This window comes from Malaya genurostris, chromosome 1, assembly GCF_030247185.1.
Source record: "Malaya genurostris strain Urasoe2022 chromosome 1, Malgen_1.1, whole genome shotgun sequence".
NCBI classification, from domain to species: domain Eukaryota; kingdom Metazoa; phylum Arthropoda; class Insecta; order Diptera; family Culicidae; genus Malaya; species Malaya genurostris.
This window is the reverse complement of record NC_080570.1, coordinates 146,580,501-146,597,920: the sequence shown is the minus strand read 5'-3', so window position 1 is coordinate 146,597,920 and position 17,420 is coordinate 146,580,501. Positions and strand designations below refer to the sequence as shown.

Genomic DNA, 17,420 nt, shown 5'->3' with positions numbered 1-17,420 from the left:
TCCTGATCACTGTGGTGGAAAAAACTAATTTTTTCAACGAAATTTTGGTGGCGTGATGTTCATAGTGACATCAAGTTCATCCAAGTAATTACTTTTGTATCTGAAGCGACTTCCTTAATAAGGACCTACATTCACTTCACTTGATATCCACCGTGAAGTGATACCCATAATAAGCGTCACAGTCACTTCACTTGGGTTTCACCGTGTAGTGACACCAGTAATAAGGGCTTAAGTTTCTGTCAAATCAGAAGTGACATTAAAATTACCAATGTCGAAATAACCGCTTGTTAAAAAAAAAAGTTAGATGGCGGACCCTGTAGATATTTACACAATTTGTGAAAATTAAAACAGACGCGATTTTTAGTCATCTTGTAACAAGCCATATTTGTGAATGGAAAACTAACTTTTAACTTAACTAGTCTCTCACATTATCCACCAGAGTCTTCCGTTAAAACTCGACAAAATTGAAGATGTCATTGATCGTAGTTCTTCTGGAAATGTGGGTAAAAAAAAAGAACATGCAAAAGAGATATAAAATAGACTACAGTGGATTTAAAGTCTATCCAAACTCCTCCGGTCCGGTTCAGTAACGACACGGCACCGTGCACGGACGTTAATATTATATCATTCGTTTCAAAGCGTCACACGGCTCAGTACCGACACAAACTGGTGCCGGAAGTGTGAAAACACATCTTAAAACATGTGGAAGAATATTAGCGGAACTGAGCCGGCACTGAACTGGACCGGAGAAGTGTAAATGGACCATTTTGTCTTTCTCATATAGAAATGCTATGCAGTTCGAGTACGCAAAATGTCTGTGTGTAACAAAAATGTGCACTCGATTCTCTCGGAGGTGGCTGGACCGATTTTCACAAACTTAGATTCGAAAAGTCTCTTGGTCCCATAGCATGCTATTGAATTTAACCTGAATCGAACTTTTGGTTAGGGAGTGTCGGGGTAAAATGTTCAAAAAAAAAAAATAAGAAAAAGTGCACTCGATTGTCTCATAGACCGCTCATCCATTTTTCACAAGCTTAGGTTTCAATGAAAGGTCTTACAACCTCATATAAAGTTACCAGATTTCATCGGGATACGACTTCCGGTTCCGGATTTTCAAGCTGGTAAGTGTAAACATTTCGTTTTCTAGAACGTGTTTTTATAAAAGGTGATTTTTTTGAGGTTAGGATTTTCATGCATTAGTATTTGCTCAGATTTTTTGAGGTTATGATTTTCATGCATTATTATTTGCTCAGTATGCTCTGACATTTCATCATGAATAGACTTACTAACGAGCAACGCTTGCAAATCAGTGAATGGGCCCTAGAAAAGTTGGCAGAAAATCCGCTTTTTTATCGACAAATTTTGTTCAGCGATGAGGCTCATTTCTGGTTGAATGGCTACGTAAATAAGCAAAATTGCCGCATTTGGAGTGAAGAGCAACCAGAAGCCGTTCAAGAACTGCCCATGCATCCCGAAAAATGCACTGTTTGGTGTGGTTTGTACGCTGGTGGAATCATTGGACCGTATTTTTTCAAAGATGCTGTTGGACGCAACGTTACAGTGAATGGCGATCGCTATCGTTCGATGCTAACAAACTTTTTGTTGCCAAAAATGGAAGAACTGAACTTGGTTGACATGTGGTTTCAACAAGATGGCGCTACATGCCACACAGCTCGCGATTCTATGGCCATTTTGAGGGAAAACTTCGGAGAACAATTCATCTCAAGAAATGGACCGGTAAGTTGGCCACCAAGATCATGCGATTTGACGCCTTTAGACTATTTTTTGTGGGGCTACGTCAAGTCTAAAGTCTACAGAAATAAGCCAGTAACTATTCCAGCTTTGGAAGACAACATTTCCGAAGAAATTCGGGCTATTCCGGCCGAAATGCTCGAAAAAGTTGCCCAAAATTGGACTTTCCGAATGGACCACCTAAGACGCAGCCGCGGTCAACATTTAAATGAAATTATCTTCAAAAAGTAAATGTCATGTACCAATCTAACGTTTAAAATAAAGAACCGATGAGATTTTGCAAATTTTATGCGTTTTATTGTTTAAAAAAGTTCTCAAGCTCTTAAAAAATCACCCTGTACATGACACAGAGAAATCAACCCAAATACAGTCAAATAACCTTATAATTCTTCAATTAGGTATGGTTAGTTTATGATTAAATTCGTTGATTTTGGGCATACTGGATCATCGTGTCTGGCTCCGGAAGTATCGGGATAGTGCTCGTATGCTGACTTTTTTTGGGATGCATTGGTAGCTCTTGCAATGCTTCCGGCTGGTCTTCACACCAGATGCGGCAGTTTTGCTTGTTGGCGTATTCATTCAACCAGAAATGAACTTCGTCACTGAACACAATTTTTCGATAAAAAAGTGCATCTTCCTCCAACTTTGCCAGCATGAATTATAGAAATCATAGACCAAACGACGATTCATGATAAAATTATAGACCAAATTGAGCAAATTTGACAATGACACAAGACACGATTCACGCGTGATTGGTCAAAAACAGTGTTGCCGAAAAGTTACTAGCAAAAAAATCACCCTTTTGTAATAGTAATAAAAATGTTTCCGGGATTTTTCTGGTTCCGAGATAGATGTTGTTTTATACATACTTATTTTATTTGTATTATTTCTGCATTATTCATCTGCTTCTATTCTTTATTCTTTCCTGGTATTCTGGAACATTCTTCTTTTCCAAATTTTAGCTTTTCTCAGTATGCATTTATTTCATATGAAACAGAAATGTTGATTTAGTAATTTTTTTTGCAGGTAAATTTTTCAGGTGGAAACGGTACGGTACCCTAAAATACCCAGAAAAGGTGCGAATTTTTAGGGGAAATTATCTCGACGTTCGAGTGTTTTTTTTTCTTTTATAAAATGAGGGCATTTCTTTTCGTTCATCAAATTTAGAACTATTTGTCAGGACAACTGAAACTGAAGAAAACGGTGGAATAATTCTGACTGTCACTTCATCATGACATGTTTCGTTTGGAAAGTGAGATGACGCCCCTGCAGCTCTCATCGTCCGAACCATTCCGGTGGTTTGGTGGCTAACAAAAATATTTTATTAATAAATAAATACTTCTTACTTGCTATAGAGTCTAAAATCGTCGACAGCATCTCAGCTGAAGTTTCCTCTCAAATGGCAGTACTGCTGGCATTGTCACTATCATGCTCCCCTTCGTCCTCTCCATCCTCATTGTCATCAATCACCTCCATATCATCCCGGTACTTCGGAATGTACAAGTTCGCACACGTGTGTTCCCAGATATTTTTCGGATACTTTTTCAGACTGTACCATCGATCGGCACTCACATCGTAGCACTCGACACTGGATGCCGTATGGCGAAAAATGTCATCCGAACAGAACCCACCGATGATGTAGATTCTTTCCTGTATCGCCACTATACCGGCGTGATATTTTGGGGTTGGTATTTTCGTCACCTCATGCCAGGCGGGCACTTTACAGAACAAATCGTAGCAATCAATGCTGTTGGCTAGGACTCGTTGGCCGTTTATCTCATACCAACCACCGCAGACGTACAGTTTTCTATTGATGGTAAACATCACGTGATCAGCTCGGGGATGCAACATGTTCGGTAGCTTTTCCCACTTATCGTTGAAGCTGTAGTAACTCCACAGCGTAGCGAGAACTCCACTGTACATGTCCAGTCCACCGGTGATGTACAGTGTAGCACCGAACGCAGCCCCAGCATGCTGAGTTCGATATTCTGGCAACGATTCAATGTAAATCCATTTATCGGCAATCGGATCGTACTGTTCGCAAGTTGACATCGAACGATCGCCATCGTCATCCATCTCGCTATTACCCCCAACCGCAATCAAACTATGGCCAACTACATTCAGTGAGAATCGACAACGATCTTGCTGCAGGGGAGCAATCGTTTCCCACTTGTTTTTAATAGGACAATACCGAAAACCGAACGGGTGGATGTACTCTTCCAGTGATATGTCGTAACATCCACCAATCACGTACAAATTATTATTCAGGACGACAACCCCGAAGTTACTCTGCTTGATATGCGGAATCGTAGTTAGGTAGCGCCACTTACCGTTTAGTTTAAAATCCTTGCCACGTTTGCCGACCTTCGTAGCTTTTCCCTCAAAACTATCGGACGCCGAATGACTGCTGCCCTCGCCGAACGATTTATTCCTGATCAGCTTAATTTTCGCACCCGCAGAAGCCGGATTACCGCTACTACTACTACCACCGGGAAAGCAATAGGTTATCTCGTTTGTTATCCCGGAAAGATCGAAACCACCTATTTTAATAATCGCCAGCTCCAGACCGCGGTAGTTTTGAATTTTGTTCAGAGGAGAAATTTTATACTTGATGCACTGCTGCTCGCCAATCTTCATGATAAAGTCATACAGTTCGTATCTAAAGTGATGGAAAATTGATTTAAGCAACAGCTTTAAAATACGGAAAAGTAAATACCTATCAATCCAATGAAACTTGAACTCTTCCGAGCAGAGCAAATTGTACAGTTCCTGCAGCGAGATGTCCATGAACCGGATGTTGTTTCGAATCAACTGTCGATAGTTTGCCTGACAGGAAGCCGGTTCTGGTGGTTCATCGCAGTTCGCTTGAATCCAACGCAGTAGAATTCCCAGTACCTCAATTTCGGTACAGGTCACCGGGTAATCCCCGGCCAGTATCAGTTCGATCTGTCGTTCACTGAGTCGGAAAAATTCCGCTGATTTCGATATCACATTCAAATGATGACAAATGAAACGATAGACCTTGTGGTTCAACCGTTTCAGCGAGTACATTTCCGAGATGATCAGCACGTCGATGTAGTTGTCCAGATCCAGCTGCTGATCCAGATAGTTGAGGCAGGCTTCGACAACCGATTCCAGCTGGATGTAGCTTGCCGCGGATAGCACCTCCTGAATGTTGGCCAAGTTCAGGGCCAGCTTGGCAGTGTAGATATACTCCAGTAGCAGCTCGATTCCCAGCGGAGATATATTGCAAAGATCGATCTCGCTGAGCCGGGATTCGCGGGTGTGACTGGAAAACATTGCCCGGAAATATTCGCTGCACGCCGACAGGACAGCCCGGTGAGCCTGGTGAGGTGGTATTAATGATATTAAATAATCAGAAACAAAATCAAATTTACAAAATATTTGTACTACTAATCTCTAGATAAATGAACAAAAAAACGCACTTGTTTGGTTGATGAAACACAAAACACCGATTACATAAATTGCTTATTCAGAAGCATGTTAACACACATTGCTCACCGAGTAAACAAGTTTAATGAAAGAAACACGTTCGACATGTAAAATCAAAGCACGAAAAAAAAGTCGTATGTTGCAATCACTAGCCGCGTTAGGGTTTTTTTTTGTTTTTGTTGATAATGAACTGCATGAATGTCGAACAAAATCCTAATGAACATGCGTGTGATCGCTTCACAAACATAGTGACCTTCAAAAAGATGACCAGCTGTGTGCCGAAAACATACTTCCGGACCGGAAAACCATCATCGTCGCTCAGCACATTGTGGCTATTTTCTACCGCTAGGTATAATGGTGTGAAAACCCATTCACGACAGAAAGAGAATCCATGCGAGGAGAGAGAGAGATAAATACCGACAACGAGATCATGCACCACAATTATCAATTATTCGCTAAGCTTGTTTGGCACAACAATGCATAAAGCTGGCGTGATAAACAAATGAAGTTATGCAAACCATTGCCATATGAGACTGCCATCTGGAACGCGATACACAACACGCGAACGATAAAAAATTATACATTTGTCGACTCACCTGAAATACCTTCCCGTTGCTGCGTAGGGTCACATCCACTAGTATTCCCTTGAGACGAAGCTCGTTCAGTCCCTTCAGGATCGTGGCAGTATGACTGAAGGATTCAAATACAATGCCATTGAGCTCTTTGCCTTCGTCGTTACCGGAACCGACTAGAATTGGGTGCGTTAGGACGGGGGCGGCAGTCAAAGCAATTGTTTCGGCAGTAGCCATGGTGTCGGCGGTTCACATTCAATTGCTTTCGAAAACTGAAATGCTGCAGAGTACGAACACTTCCCACGCTAACTGAAGCACCCGAAATTGGCAGTAAGACTGTTCGACATTGTGCAAGCGCGCACGTAGTTGTTAGACAGATTTTACTGTGGGTTTGCTGTTGTTGCGAGCAACCACGAATGATCAATTCGTTTCACTAGTATGAAGGCTTACGGAGTGTTGATCTACGGTAAGCAATTGAAACAATCCTGAAATGAAAAAAAAAACTAATTACAATTAATCGTTCCTCATAAATGCAAAAAAACATAGCATTGAACCAAAGACGATGTTTTTAAAGATTTGAAAACAAACAAAATTTTTAATCCAACTATTTTTCCTTCTCCTGACAAAAAATTTAATTACTAATTTATTTAAATAATAAGCAATTGCATCACCGGATAGTCGCTATGAAATGTATACCTCTGATAAATTTTCGAAACAGCCGGGCCGTGTAGTGACCAATCGGTACCAGAACAACAACAACAACAACAAACTGTAAAAATTGCAATGATGACGACTGCAAATGAAAAGATGTTTAGTCTATCAAAATAGGTCATCGACTTCAACTAGATATCCATTCTTCGTCTTTTTTCGGGTCCAGGTCAGGTGTTGCATTATAGCACAGGAACTAGAAAATTTGAAACTACCTCAGAATCTGAGCCAGCTACAGCAAATTCTGCACGGTACAGGAGATAAACACTACATCACTTTCCCAACTGGTTTCAGTTATACTCTCTGTTCACAGACACGAAACTTCATTCATCCAGCGAGCCGACCACTGCAACACACTGACTGATCGATCGCCTTTGTTCGCTGATTGATGCGATCGCGCGGTGGAACAACACAGAAGTAGAGACAATATATGAAGAGAGGTGCCGTAAAACTTGAGTCAAATGTTTTTGGTAACATTTGAAAAGGGCACATCTCAATTTGAATTGTAAAGTAAAATTCGATAGTCCCACGACAAAAGGGCCTAACGGAAAATGAGAGCCTCTCTTTGTTTACTTTCTCTTTAGATTACTACGAAGCCATTATTGCAAATTCTCTAAAGTTTCCAATATAAATCGAAAGCTTGTAGCTTTACCTTGAAAGTTTTGCGAAGAGTAAATATAAAATCTGTTCGGTAAATCGTGAAAGAATAAGTAAACAAAAAGAAACTGTCATTTGCAGTTAGACCCTTTTGTCGTGGGACGGTCGAATTCAATCGCAGATACTTAGTTCATAACAATTCCGGATATCAATGCTGCAATGATTATTGTGATTTTCTTTCTAATTTAATGCTTAAAATATATCAATAAATTTAATATGTTGAGGTAAAACAATAGTTAGAAAATATTTGTATTTGGTTCTAGCTTGATGCCAAATAATCCAACTTCCATCCTACACACTTAAAACCAATTCACGAGCTCCGTATAGAAAAATGCCGACACAGATCGGCAACATACAATTTCGCTGTTTACTCAGTTATCAATATTATGTTTTCCGAGTTTCTCTTAGTAGATATACTGATTTTTCGACAAAGTACATCTTTTTACCAAGATTTGGTAGAATCTTGTGCTGATCTAAAGTGATGAACAATTATCTCGAAGTCAGCAAATACGTTTTGCCGAAATTACGAAATTCGACAGAACAACTGTCATATACGTTTTACCCTTTCGCTTGACAATGAGATTCAACGATCAATTCAATAACTATTATAAATCGGGATAGATTGATAATAACTTATCTCCAGTGGGCTTTTCCCTGCTCCAGAAATAAATAAATAAAAATAAATAAACTACCAATTTTTGTTGATTATTTATAGAAAACACCTTCCAGATTCTGCTCACACTGTCAGGAAATCATTATAGAATATGTCGAAGAACATCAACGACATGTCTACCAATATATGTGACTGTCGACATTTAGTCCAAGTTGCAGATTTTCCTTTAAAAATATACCATTGATTTACAGCATAAACAATTGATTCACATTTAGGGTTACAATACATTTTATTGTATCTTGACAAGATGTTTTTTTCATTTCTAACGATTCAATATATTGTTTCTACGATTCACAATTCAATTTATTGTACATGTGGTGTTTCAAACAATATGCAAACTGTACATTTAATTGTTTTCCAAGAAAACATGCATGAGAAAATTTTTCGATTTACGTTATTGTTACGATACTTAACAACCTATACATTCTATTGTGAAAAGTACGTTCACAATTGATTGAACAGTGTAAAACAATACATTAAAATATTTTTCAATGGTTAGAGCAAAATTATGGAAGGTTTTGTAACAACAAATCGTATTGTTTTTCTACAATATTTTTTATTCGGGTTACAATCTCACCTACTTGAAAAATATGTAAAGAACACTGTACAATAATAATCTTTAAAAATAACTGAGAATAATAAACCTCTGCAAATACTGTTTTAATACGACGTTTTTATGCGACTTTTTTGTGAATTTAAGGGTTTTTGTTTTATATGCGAATTTTCAAAGTTATGCTTTTTTATGCGAAATTCCAAAGTTATGCGTTTTAACAAATGCACTAAGCGTCGAAATTGAAAATTATTTCAAAACAAAAACAAGTATTGTCGACTTTTTGGAACATGGTTATTTTTGACAAATCGATGGTTATTTTCCGACACTGAAAAAAAATCTTGCAATGAAAATTCTAATATAAATTCTTTAGTTAAAATTATTTCCAGTGGAAAATAAACATAAATAACTTTCCGTCCGTCAAATTTAAATTTAACTACTCGACACAAAATAACCGCTCAAGTGTCAGATTGAACCAAAAGTTAAAATTAACCGTGAATGGTTCACAGCCTTAGTAGTCCACATCTAACCGCCTCATGTTCCCCAAAAATCAGAGAACTTTGGATCAATATTTGAATACTAGAAACATGACCAGTAAGTCGCATCGTAGCTTCGCGAGGCCTAAGGTAACGATACAGTAAAGGGAACACAAAATTGTAGAGAATAGCAATCGACTTTCATTCTGCACACTTTCATTGGTAAGGAAAGCTTTATCAGGAATGTAGGAAGCATTATTCACGTGACGGAAGCAATTCTTGTTTGCACATCAGAGTTCGCTTTCATACTTCATTTGAAGCACAGGCACTCTAATAACTAGAAATATAAAATTTGCTTAAGAAGCGAATCCACATCGAACTGAAGAAAATTACTGAGACTCAGCTCAACAAAGCAAATAACGCAATTTATGTTCAGTGGCAAGTGATTTTGCAACGAACAACAATCAACATTATGTAGTACATCAAACTGTGAAATGCGACATTTTCATTAGAAAAAGTCTGTCGCAAAAAGGAGAAATTCTCTCCATCGAGAGGGAACAATGGAAGAACTTTTTCCACGGGGTTCTGAATGATGTACGGGCCTTATGCATGCGCTTAACGAAACAAATTCAGGTGTCTTCGAATTCGATGGAAGGTGGTCATGTAGATAGCATGTCACGTACGAAAGCCAACAGACCACCGGTCAATACTGTCAGCAAACTGTTTACTATGGCAAACTGTGTGAAAAAATGGACAAAAAGACATCTATATCTAAGGACAAAAAGACTTATTTTACTCAAACTACAAATTACCCCAGTACTTCAAAGACAGAAACAAAGAACAATCAAACACTCATCAACTGAACTATCAACCGCTACCAATATACAAAAAAATGAAAACAAGACAGAGGATGCTTACAATGACGACGCCAATGATAACATCTACTGCAACAACGAAACAAATTATACGGTTTCTCCCAAAAATGGTATCGAATAGACTCAGCATGAACAGTGATTTTGTTTATAAATAGAAACATAAATGACGTGTATCAAACATTCTACCCCCCTGTGAAAGATCCTAAAGGTTAAAACCGGCGTTAAATTAAACTTACTAAACTAATTGGACAACGCGTGATTGCTACACTTACATCGATTTCTCGCAGTAATACATCCACTAAAAAATTGTTTGATGAAAACAAGTTTTCGTATGATAATAACACTAAATTAAAAATTTATAATAAAAGTCTGATTTGTTTTTTTACTGGGACATTTTGTGTTGAAATTCAAGAAAGCAAGATTATTATACAAATACATAAGAATCAGTTGCGAAGTGCGTCAAAACAAAAGCTTAAGTTCCACTATTAATGAAACAAATGCTCCAGCTCGTATCTTCAATGAATTAGACTGATCATGTACTCGCACGTATTGAACCAAATGAGAAAGTTTTCGAGTGCATGCGTCTCTCTTCACGTGTGCTCTACTGTACAATCAACGTCAAAAACGCGAATTTGATTCATGGGAATACTAACGTCAGTTGACGTATACAGGAACCGGTAGTTACTCTCTTTCTGGCAACTTTGCCACAAATCGTGAGTCAAAATTCAAGCCAAACAGATGGAGGATCGTCCTTGAGCGTTGAAACAATCTTTAAAGCTAACATTGTGTATATCGGTCATCAGTTTGCTGACCGAACCAAAATTGCTTTTAACAACTGTATCATGAGAAGAAACTGTTTTGTTCAATCTGGTAATACTATTGAGAGCAGTTCTTAAAAAGGATGTGATTATGTATCGCATCATTTGTGGATTGCCTTAGTACAAAAACAGCCTACTCAGCGGACCAAACTGTCAACCTGGTGGACAGCGAAGGTGAAATTGGCTTGTTGCATTCGGCTTTTATTTGGTGTAGTGACACGACGTAAATTTTGTGTATGGATTTTACTTTTGAATATCAATGCCGCTAGGGTGAGCTTAGGGCTTACCGAAACAAGGGATCTCAAGCATACCCCTTTTTCGCACATCGGCGAATAGCCATTTTCGGTTTTCTGTTGACTGCAACTAACAGTAAGCGAGTTATTTTTTCTCTGTAGTGCCATGCGTTTCGTCCGTTTCCTAACAATGTTTATTTTATGTTTCTCTTTCACCGTAGCTTATTCGGAAAAGATTTACCGTGAGTCACTGCGTGCACTACCAACGCCACTGAAGATAAGAAAGACTACACACGCACAATGATGGGCGGCATTTCGGCAGTATTCTGGCGATTTTTTCACTGGGGACCGTTGATTGCGATAAGTAAGTATGAAGAAGGGTTCACTCAAGGCGTTTTTTTTATCATTCGTGTTCAAAGGCAATGCTATGGTCGTTACCTTTTTGAGTACTAGTCACAGAAAGTTAAATTTAATTTTGGATTGCATACCTTTAGATAATAAGTGTGTGTGTGTGTGTGTGCAAAATCAAATACTTAACCACAACAAGATTCCCATTCGCATTGACTTAACTTGTTGAATTCACCAAAATATGACTGGAAGAATTCAACCATGCTTTCGCTAACGATATTATTTCAACCCGCACTAGTCATTTCGGGGTTCCAAACTTTTCGAGTCAATAAAGGCAAAAGTCTTTCATTAGTGCCGTGTCACCAGTATCCCATGTAAGCGATTATTATGCTAATTGATTATTCGTTTGAATGAATAGAAGCATGCAAACAAGCACAACTCCACTGGGAGGAAAAAACTGCCCATTCCTTTCACATGAATAGTGATAATTAGCTCCCTGGCTGTCAATCATTGTAGAGCAGCACGCAACCCGCCGTAGAGTCCTGAGTGGAAGAATTTCCTGGAATAAATTAGTCGATTTTGTTTCGCGATGTCCTTGATGGCGATGGTGACCTAACTAAACACAATCCCCGGGCTTTCTGAAACCAACTATATTTTCTTTCCGTTTCAGGTATAATCAAATCAATAACCTTCATGACCCTCTACATGAACACCATGTGGTGGCCTCCGAATCGATCGATCGGCGGATTTATCAATCAAACTATTTTCCTAATGCTGTCCGCTAGCACCGGATTTAATTTTGTGATGGCGTCGCTTACCGGACCGAAGTTCCTGCCACTGCGGTGGCATCCGAAAAATCCTAAACACGAACAGTTCCTCCAGTATTGTGTCAGCTGCGATGGGTACAAAGCACCACGGTCCCATCACTGCCGAAAGTGTGATCGCTGTGTGATAAAAATGGATCATCACTGTCCGTGGATTAATAACTGTGTCGGATGGGCGAACCATGCGTATTTTACGAGCTTCCTTGGGCTTGCCGTGGCCGGTTGCGTACAAGCCACTTTTATTCTCTGTGGATCGCTGTATACAGGCTTACACCGGGACTGGTATCTGTACTATGGACAATACTCGAAGGCAACCGTTCAGCTGGGTTTGTGGAGTCTGATTCTGGGTGTGTTCAACATTGGATTGGCCATCGGAGTAATCATCGCGGTGGGAATGTTGCTGTTTTTCCAAGTCAGAGCCATTCTGAACAATCGAACGGGAATAGAAGATTGGATCCTGGAGAAGGCCAAACATCGTCGCGAAAACGGTGGAAAGCGTTTCATCTATCCGTACGATTTGGGAAAATGGCGAAACATACTGCAGGTTGCGAATTGGACATGTGCTCCCGTCGGCAATGGAATTGAATGGGCTGTGGCGGATGGATGCGATCAGTTTACGTTGACGGTAAGTGTTTGGATTGGATTGGAACCAGTAGCAGTCATATTTAAACATTTGAACACTTCTAAACAGAAAGAGCAACTGCAACAAAAATCAGAGAAACGTGCTCGGACGAGGACATACACTATCAATCGCCCGGTTAGCGGCAGCTGGGCTCCTCTGTGCTCTCAGGGATGTCGGGTCTGTCTCAGCCCACCGTTGACGGATGAACCACGCATTAGGTTGGAAGTGGGTGACGTAGTTCGTGTAACTCGCTGGCGCAAGTAAGTTTTACTTTCGAACTAACCTTTCTCACTGATAATGAATATCTTATTTCGCTAACCCACATTGTTCCAGACATTGGCTCTTTGGGGAAAAGGTATTCGCAAACACGGAACCGGAATGTAGAAATGGCAGCAAAAAAGAGAAAAAACAGAATCCGAAACCGGCAGTAAATTCGAAAGCACCTCGGATACGAGGATGGTTCCCGAGGCAGTGCGCCGTCGAGCTGCTGGAAGACGATGATGAATCCGAACAGCAACAACACTTCAAAGAGAAGAAAAAAGCGAAATAGATGGCCATCTGGGAGTATTTTTCTATAGTGTTTATTTTTTAACGGCGCTTTTTGTCATTTTTTCCAAAATAGCCATGCTGCTTTTTGCTGCTAACGTGACGATTAACTACTATTTTTGGCAAGTGAAGAAAACTATACATTAAAATAATTGTTAATAACTATTTTTATCGAACTAAACAAATATAAGAAAGTTTAATCCAAACGATGCTTTCAGAATATCACCGTTCGAGTGCCCAGACATAATTAGGGACTTTAAAAATCTATATAAAAAATCATGACAAATTTATCGATGATACAATTTTTAGTACCACCGCAAGGTTTTCGAAGAATTGTAACCTGCGCAAAAACTGCTGCCAGAATAACCCACTATATTTACATTTTCAAAGCCGTAAAAACATTGCCATTCATATTTTCAATTCTTACCCTTCGGAAACGGTCTTACTCAGCCAGTCCAGATATGGCGGGTTGCCGTTTTCGATGGGGACGGAAATCACCTCCGCCACACTGTACGGGTGATTCTCCCGGACGAACTTGCTCAGTTCGTCCACCCGGGCGCTTCGGGTTTTGATCATCAGCAGTTGTTCGTGATCTTCGTTGATTTTTCCTTCCCACTCGTAAATCGACGTCAGACCGGCTATGATGTTAACGCAAGCGGCCAGCTTACGTTCGACCAGCAGACGAGCCAGCGTTTTGGCGGAATTTTCGTTCGGCGTGGTCACATAAACGATCGAGTGCAACCCGGCTTGGTACTGCTGCGGGGCTGGTGCTTCGGAAGACATGCTGCTGCTGCTGGCAACGGCAACGGTTCTGGATGGTGACAGAAGAAAACTACTGGTTAGCGCTCTCGTTATACTACCGGTGAACGACAAAAACATACTGCTGAATCGCTGAATGTTGGAACGAAAAAGTTTGATGAATCAGAATCAGCCAGAACCGGTTAATTATGCAGGAGAAATCAAAATAACTTCGCTACCGCTTAACCTCTGCTTACCCTTTTTCGATAGTTGCAATGCAGAAGCAACTGATAACGAAAACAACAAACGCCGATAATATAATGCACGTTCTAGGTGCTATACTTTGTGAGATAACCTTCTCTGGAGCGGAATTCACAGCCATCAGAAGTATGTTTTTGAACATTGCGAGATAATTGAGGATGCGAGCTGATTTTTACACGACGAACTTACATTAACCATTAATGGGTAAGATGCTCAGTTCTGTTGTTTTTATTCTTATATTCTCGAGTCAAAAAATCATTTTAACCGCTCAATGTAGTAACTGCCTCCCAAAATATTCTGAGCATAGTAAATTGCATTTGGTAAACTGTTTTCCCGTCGACACGACCTTTAAAAAAATCTTTATGAAAAGTGTCCGTTAATTGAACAATCCAATCAGCGTGGTCACCACGAGATAGCGTTATGGTGATTGTTTTGACATATCCCATGTATTAGAAAAATTTTTGACGAATTTTTCAATTTACTTGAGTTAAAAAGAATGCAGATGGCAAAACCCTACAAATATGGGTAAGAAAAACGATTATTCACGTGTTGTCATCAAATATATGATTTCAAATTGTCCTATACTCTTGACAATCTCGGATGAAATTTGAAATTTTCTGTTAACATACAGATTTGATTTAGATGGTAAAACATGAGTAAATAGACTAGTCATAAAACTTTTGATCATAATTTATCAATTAATCTCAAAATCCAACCCAAAAAACAAAGAATATCCCAGATATGAAAACAGAACCCAACCTCACTTCTTCGAATTTAGTATTTCATGTTACGATTTCTCCATAAATATCAATCAAATATACCACGGAAAGTTACTGAATCATAAATGATCGATTTTTTTACCAAATTTTCACACGTTTTTGTATGTTAGTATTCGAATCGTAAGAAAAAAAATAAAAACAAAATGTTCGAATCTTCAAGCAAAATCTGAAAATTATCACCATCGCTTAGTTCAAAGCTCGCCACTCGGGCAGCGCAGCGATCGCAAAAGAGTTGGTTGGATTCTTCAATTGCGCGAGGCTGGATAACGAAAAAAATAATCTTCTCGAGGAACACTGAACACAAATACACTGAAAATAATTTGCACGCTAACATCATGTGCAAAGCATTTGAACTTTCACTACTAGTAAAACACATGAAATTCATGAAAATATACACTTAACTCAAAAAATGAGTGTAAAAACTGTTGATGTTTAGTGTAAATCATACTACGTTTCAATTGAGTTACCGAATCAAGTGTTTTGCACACACACTCAAAAAAATCCACACGTTAATTTTATGTAAAAAATCACATAGATGCCAAAAACGGCTTTGTCATCGGAGTTTACGTGATGTTCTTAACAACCATCGGATCATGATTGAATATGAAATGGACCGTATGTCAGAATTATTGCTGTTGTCACATCTATTTTATGTGTCACGTACTTACTTGAATTCATTATGTCAACCATATGTTAATTTTGTGCTCGGATACAAACGCAATATGGCGTCTGTTGGAAAACCTAGAACAATCTACATAGGCCAAACTCTTTTTTGACCCTTCAACTGTATTTATTACAGTGATTTTAAGGTAAATAATTGCTCATTAGTTTCATCGACACATATGAAGTCTAGCTAGTTTCTATTATACTTCTAGATCTAATATTAGTACCTTATCATTATTATTAATATCATTTATTTTACCCCGGCTTTAACCTTTTGGTCGTTCACCGGGGGGAAATGAGAATTTTAATTACATGTCATTTTGAAAAAAATGTTATTTTTTATTTCAGTTTAAACTAGGAATCGAAAATTCGATGAAAAGAGTAACGGTATGGGCCGCGGATAGCGTCCTCGCGGGTCCAACCAGCCGGCATTTTCGGTCCTTATTTCTGATGAGGTGTTAGACCGGATAGTCCAGTGGATGACCCCTGGTTTTGATGTTCTCCTGTTGTTATTGTTTGAACGCTGCATATGGTGCGCAGTGATGGTGTTTCTAGTTGATATTGGCCCGCGGAGAACATCCCTGAGGGCCTACCCCAGCGGATGACCCGCGGTGAAGATTCGGATCCGATGGCGATGGTGTCCGAGATTTCGTTGGGTCAAATGTCATCGGCCCCTCGGTTTGTTCGATGGTGAGATTTGAGAAATTTTTAAAGGAGAAGAGCGTGAGAGAAATGTTTTGTTTTAATATTAGTACCTAGCAGAAGTATAGTTTATAAGCAAATTTAGCAAATGTTATTGAGTTTACTAAATGGCTCTATGGTATTTTGCTTCGCCGGTTTAAGTGGCGGTGTACAATATTAAACACACTTTACCCTATAACTCCGGAACTGGAAAAATATGGCTGGCAGACATTCTGGTGACCGACTGCCTCACCGCTGCCAGATATACAACTCAAACGATACAACCGTATCCACCAGGATTTTTCCACATTGAAATCTTTGACATTTTCAGCGAAGGTGAGAAGATGAAAACGCTCGGCTAACTTAGATACAGGCGACTTTGTTTTGTCAAATTGGATTTGACAACCGTCACTGAATCAGTTTTGGTAGCCATGGCTGCATATGTAGCCAAAACGCTATGCGTGCGGAAGTCGGATGTGGATGAAATTCAGGACTTCCGTATGAGACCGGAAGACCTTTCATTTGAATCTAAGTTTGTGGAAATCGGTCAAACCATCTCTGAGAAAAGTGAGTGAGATCTATTTTGGTGTATATTACCACTTTTTCCTGTACTTTCGGAACCGGATACCGGGAACCAGGATAGCCGGAATCAGTTTGTTTCGTTTTGAATGATCGAAAAGTGAAGTTGAGTAAGTTAGCTGACATCGTAAAGATGTCAAAAGAACGTGTTGGTTTTATATTGCATGAGCATTGGACTATAAGAAAGCTCTGTTCAAAGTGGGTGCCGCGTTTGACCATTGTTGACCAAAAAAAAAAGAACTTGTCAATGATTCTGAGCAGTGTTTGGCCATGTTTAAACCACAGATAACAGATATACAGGCTCGAAAACCATGTCACATAAATCACACGAGAATTCGATCGGAATAAAACAAAAATGAACTTGTCATTTTAACCAACAGCAAAACAAAAATCTAGCTTGAAGTGAATGTTGCACCCACGCTAATTCGACGTGAACATTTCATAAGGGCACATAAACCAATGAGAGATTCTCTTTGTTTGGTTTCCCTTATGTTAATAACACCTCGGCATTTTAGGATTGGAGCGTTTGAAGGCTGAAATTGCAAAGTAACGACCGCATATGGCAAAGAAAAAAAATTGTTTCATCAAAACAACGAACGGTGTCACAAGCCA

The 17,420-nt window shown here is 39.3% G+C and overlaps 3 protein-coding genes across 4 annotated transcripts; 1 reads left to right on the top strand and 2 right to left on the bottom strand.

Annotated features, from left to right (window-relative positions):
* Nucleotides 1-3,036: 3,036 nt before the first annotated feature.
* Nucleotides 3,037-6,950, bottom strand: LOC131426107 (kelch-like protein 9). Of its 2 annotated transcripts, XM_058588555.1 has the most exons (5): nucleotides 6,701-6,950; nucleotides 6,474-6,570; nucleotides 5,802-6,262; nucleotides 4,469-5,097; nucleotides 3,037-4,411 (listed from the first exon to the last, which is right to left on the bottom strand). In XM_058588555.1, the coding sequence occupies exons 3-5, from the start codon at nucleotides 6,012-6,014 to the stop codon at nucleotides 3,148-3,150; spliced, it is 2,106 nt and encodes a 701-aa protein (XP_058444538.1). In that variant the 5' UTR covers nucleotides 6,015-6,262; nucleotides 6,474-6,570; nucleotides 6,701-6,950; the 3' UTR covers nucleotides 3,037-3,147. The 2 variants fall into 2 exon arrangements, with proteins under 2 accessions (XP_058444538.1, XP_058444539.1); XM_058588556.1 differs by lacking the exon at nucleotides 6,474-6,570.
* Nucleotides 6,951-10,439: 3,489 nt separating this feature from the next.
* Nucleotides 10,440-13,313, top strand: LOC131426105 (palmitoyltransferase ZDHHC6). Its single transcript, XM_058588553.1, has 5 exons — nucleotides 10,440-10,903; nucleotides 10,989-11,131; nucleotides 11,786-12,564; nucleotides 12,631-12,821; nucleotides 12,895-13,313. The coding sequence occupies exons 2-5, from the start codon at nucleotides 11,068-11,070 to the stop codon at nucleotides 13,109-13,111; spliced, it is 1,251 nt and encodes a 416-aa protein (XP_058444536.1). The 5' UTR covers nucleotides 10,440-10,903; nucleotides 10,989-11,067; the 3' UTR covers nucleotides 13,112-13,313.
* Nucleotides 13,314-13,520: 207 nt separating this feature from the next.
* On the bottom strand, nucleotides 13,521-14,240 carry LOC131426106 (protein CutA homolog). The gene is made up of 2 exons (XM_058588554.1): nucleotides 14,103-14,240; nucleotides 13,521-13,918 (listed from the first exon to the last, which is right to left on the bottom strand). Exons 1-2 carry the CDS (start codon nucleotides 14,225-14,227, stop codon nucleotides 13,531-13,533), a joined length of 513 nt encoding a protein of 170 aa, XP_058444537.1. The 5' UTR covers nucleotides 14,228-14,240; the 3' UTR covers nucleotides 13,521-13,530.
* Nucleotides 14,241-17,420: the final 3,180 nt, after the last annotated feature.

Bases quoted from the DNA above. Each gene is read 5' to 3' on its own strand.
- LOC131426107 (XM_058588555.1), bottom strand. From the start codon at position 6,014: ATGGCTACTGCCGAAACAATTGCTTTGACTGCCGCCCCCGTCCTAACG. The intron at 5,098-5,801 runs GTGAGTCGACAA...CCACCTCACCAG, and splicing joins GCAACGGGAAGGTATTTCAG to GCTCACCGGGCTGTCCTGTC. The intron at 4,412-4,468 runs GTATTTACTTTT...CCATCACTTTAG, and splicing joins AAGTTTCATTGGATTGATAG to ATACGAACTGTATGACTTTA.
- LOC131426105 (XM_058588553.1), top strand. From the start codon at position 11,068: ATGATGGGCGGCATTTCGGCAGTATTCTGGCGATTTTTTCACTGGGGA. The intron at 12,565-12,630 runs GTAAGTGTTTGG...ACTTCTAAACAG, and splicing joins GCGATCAGTTTACGTTGACG to AAAGAGCAACTGCAACAAAA. The intron at 12,822-12,894 runs GTAAGTTTTACT...ACATTGTTCCAG, and splicing joins CGTGTAACTCGCTGGCGCAA to ACATTGGCTCTTTGGGGAAA.
- LOC131426106 (XM_058588554.1), bottom strand. From the start codon at position 14,227: ATGGCTGTGAATTCCGCTCCAGAGAAGGTTATCTCACAAAGTATAGCA. The intron at 13,919-14,102 runs GTAAGCAGAGGT...GTCACCATCCAG, and splicing joins ATTGCAACTATCGAAAAAGG to AACCGTTGCCGTTGCCAGCA.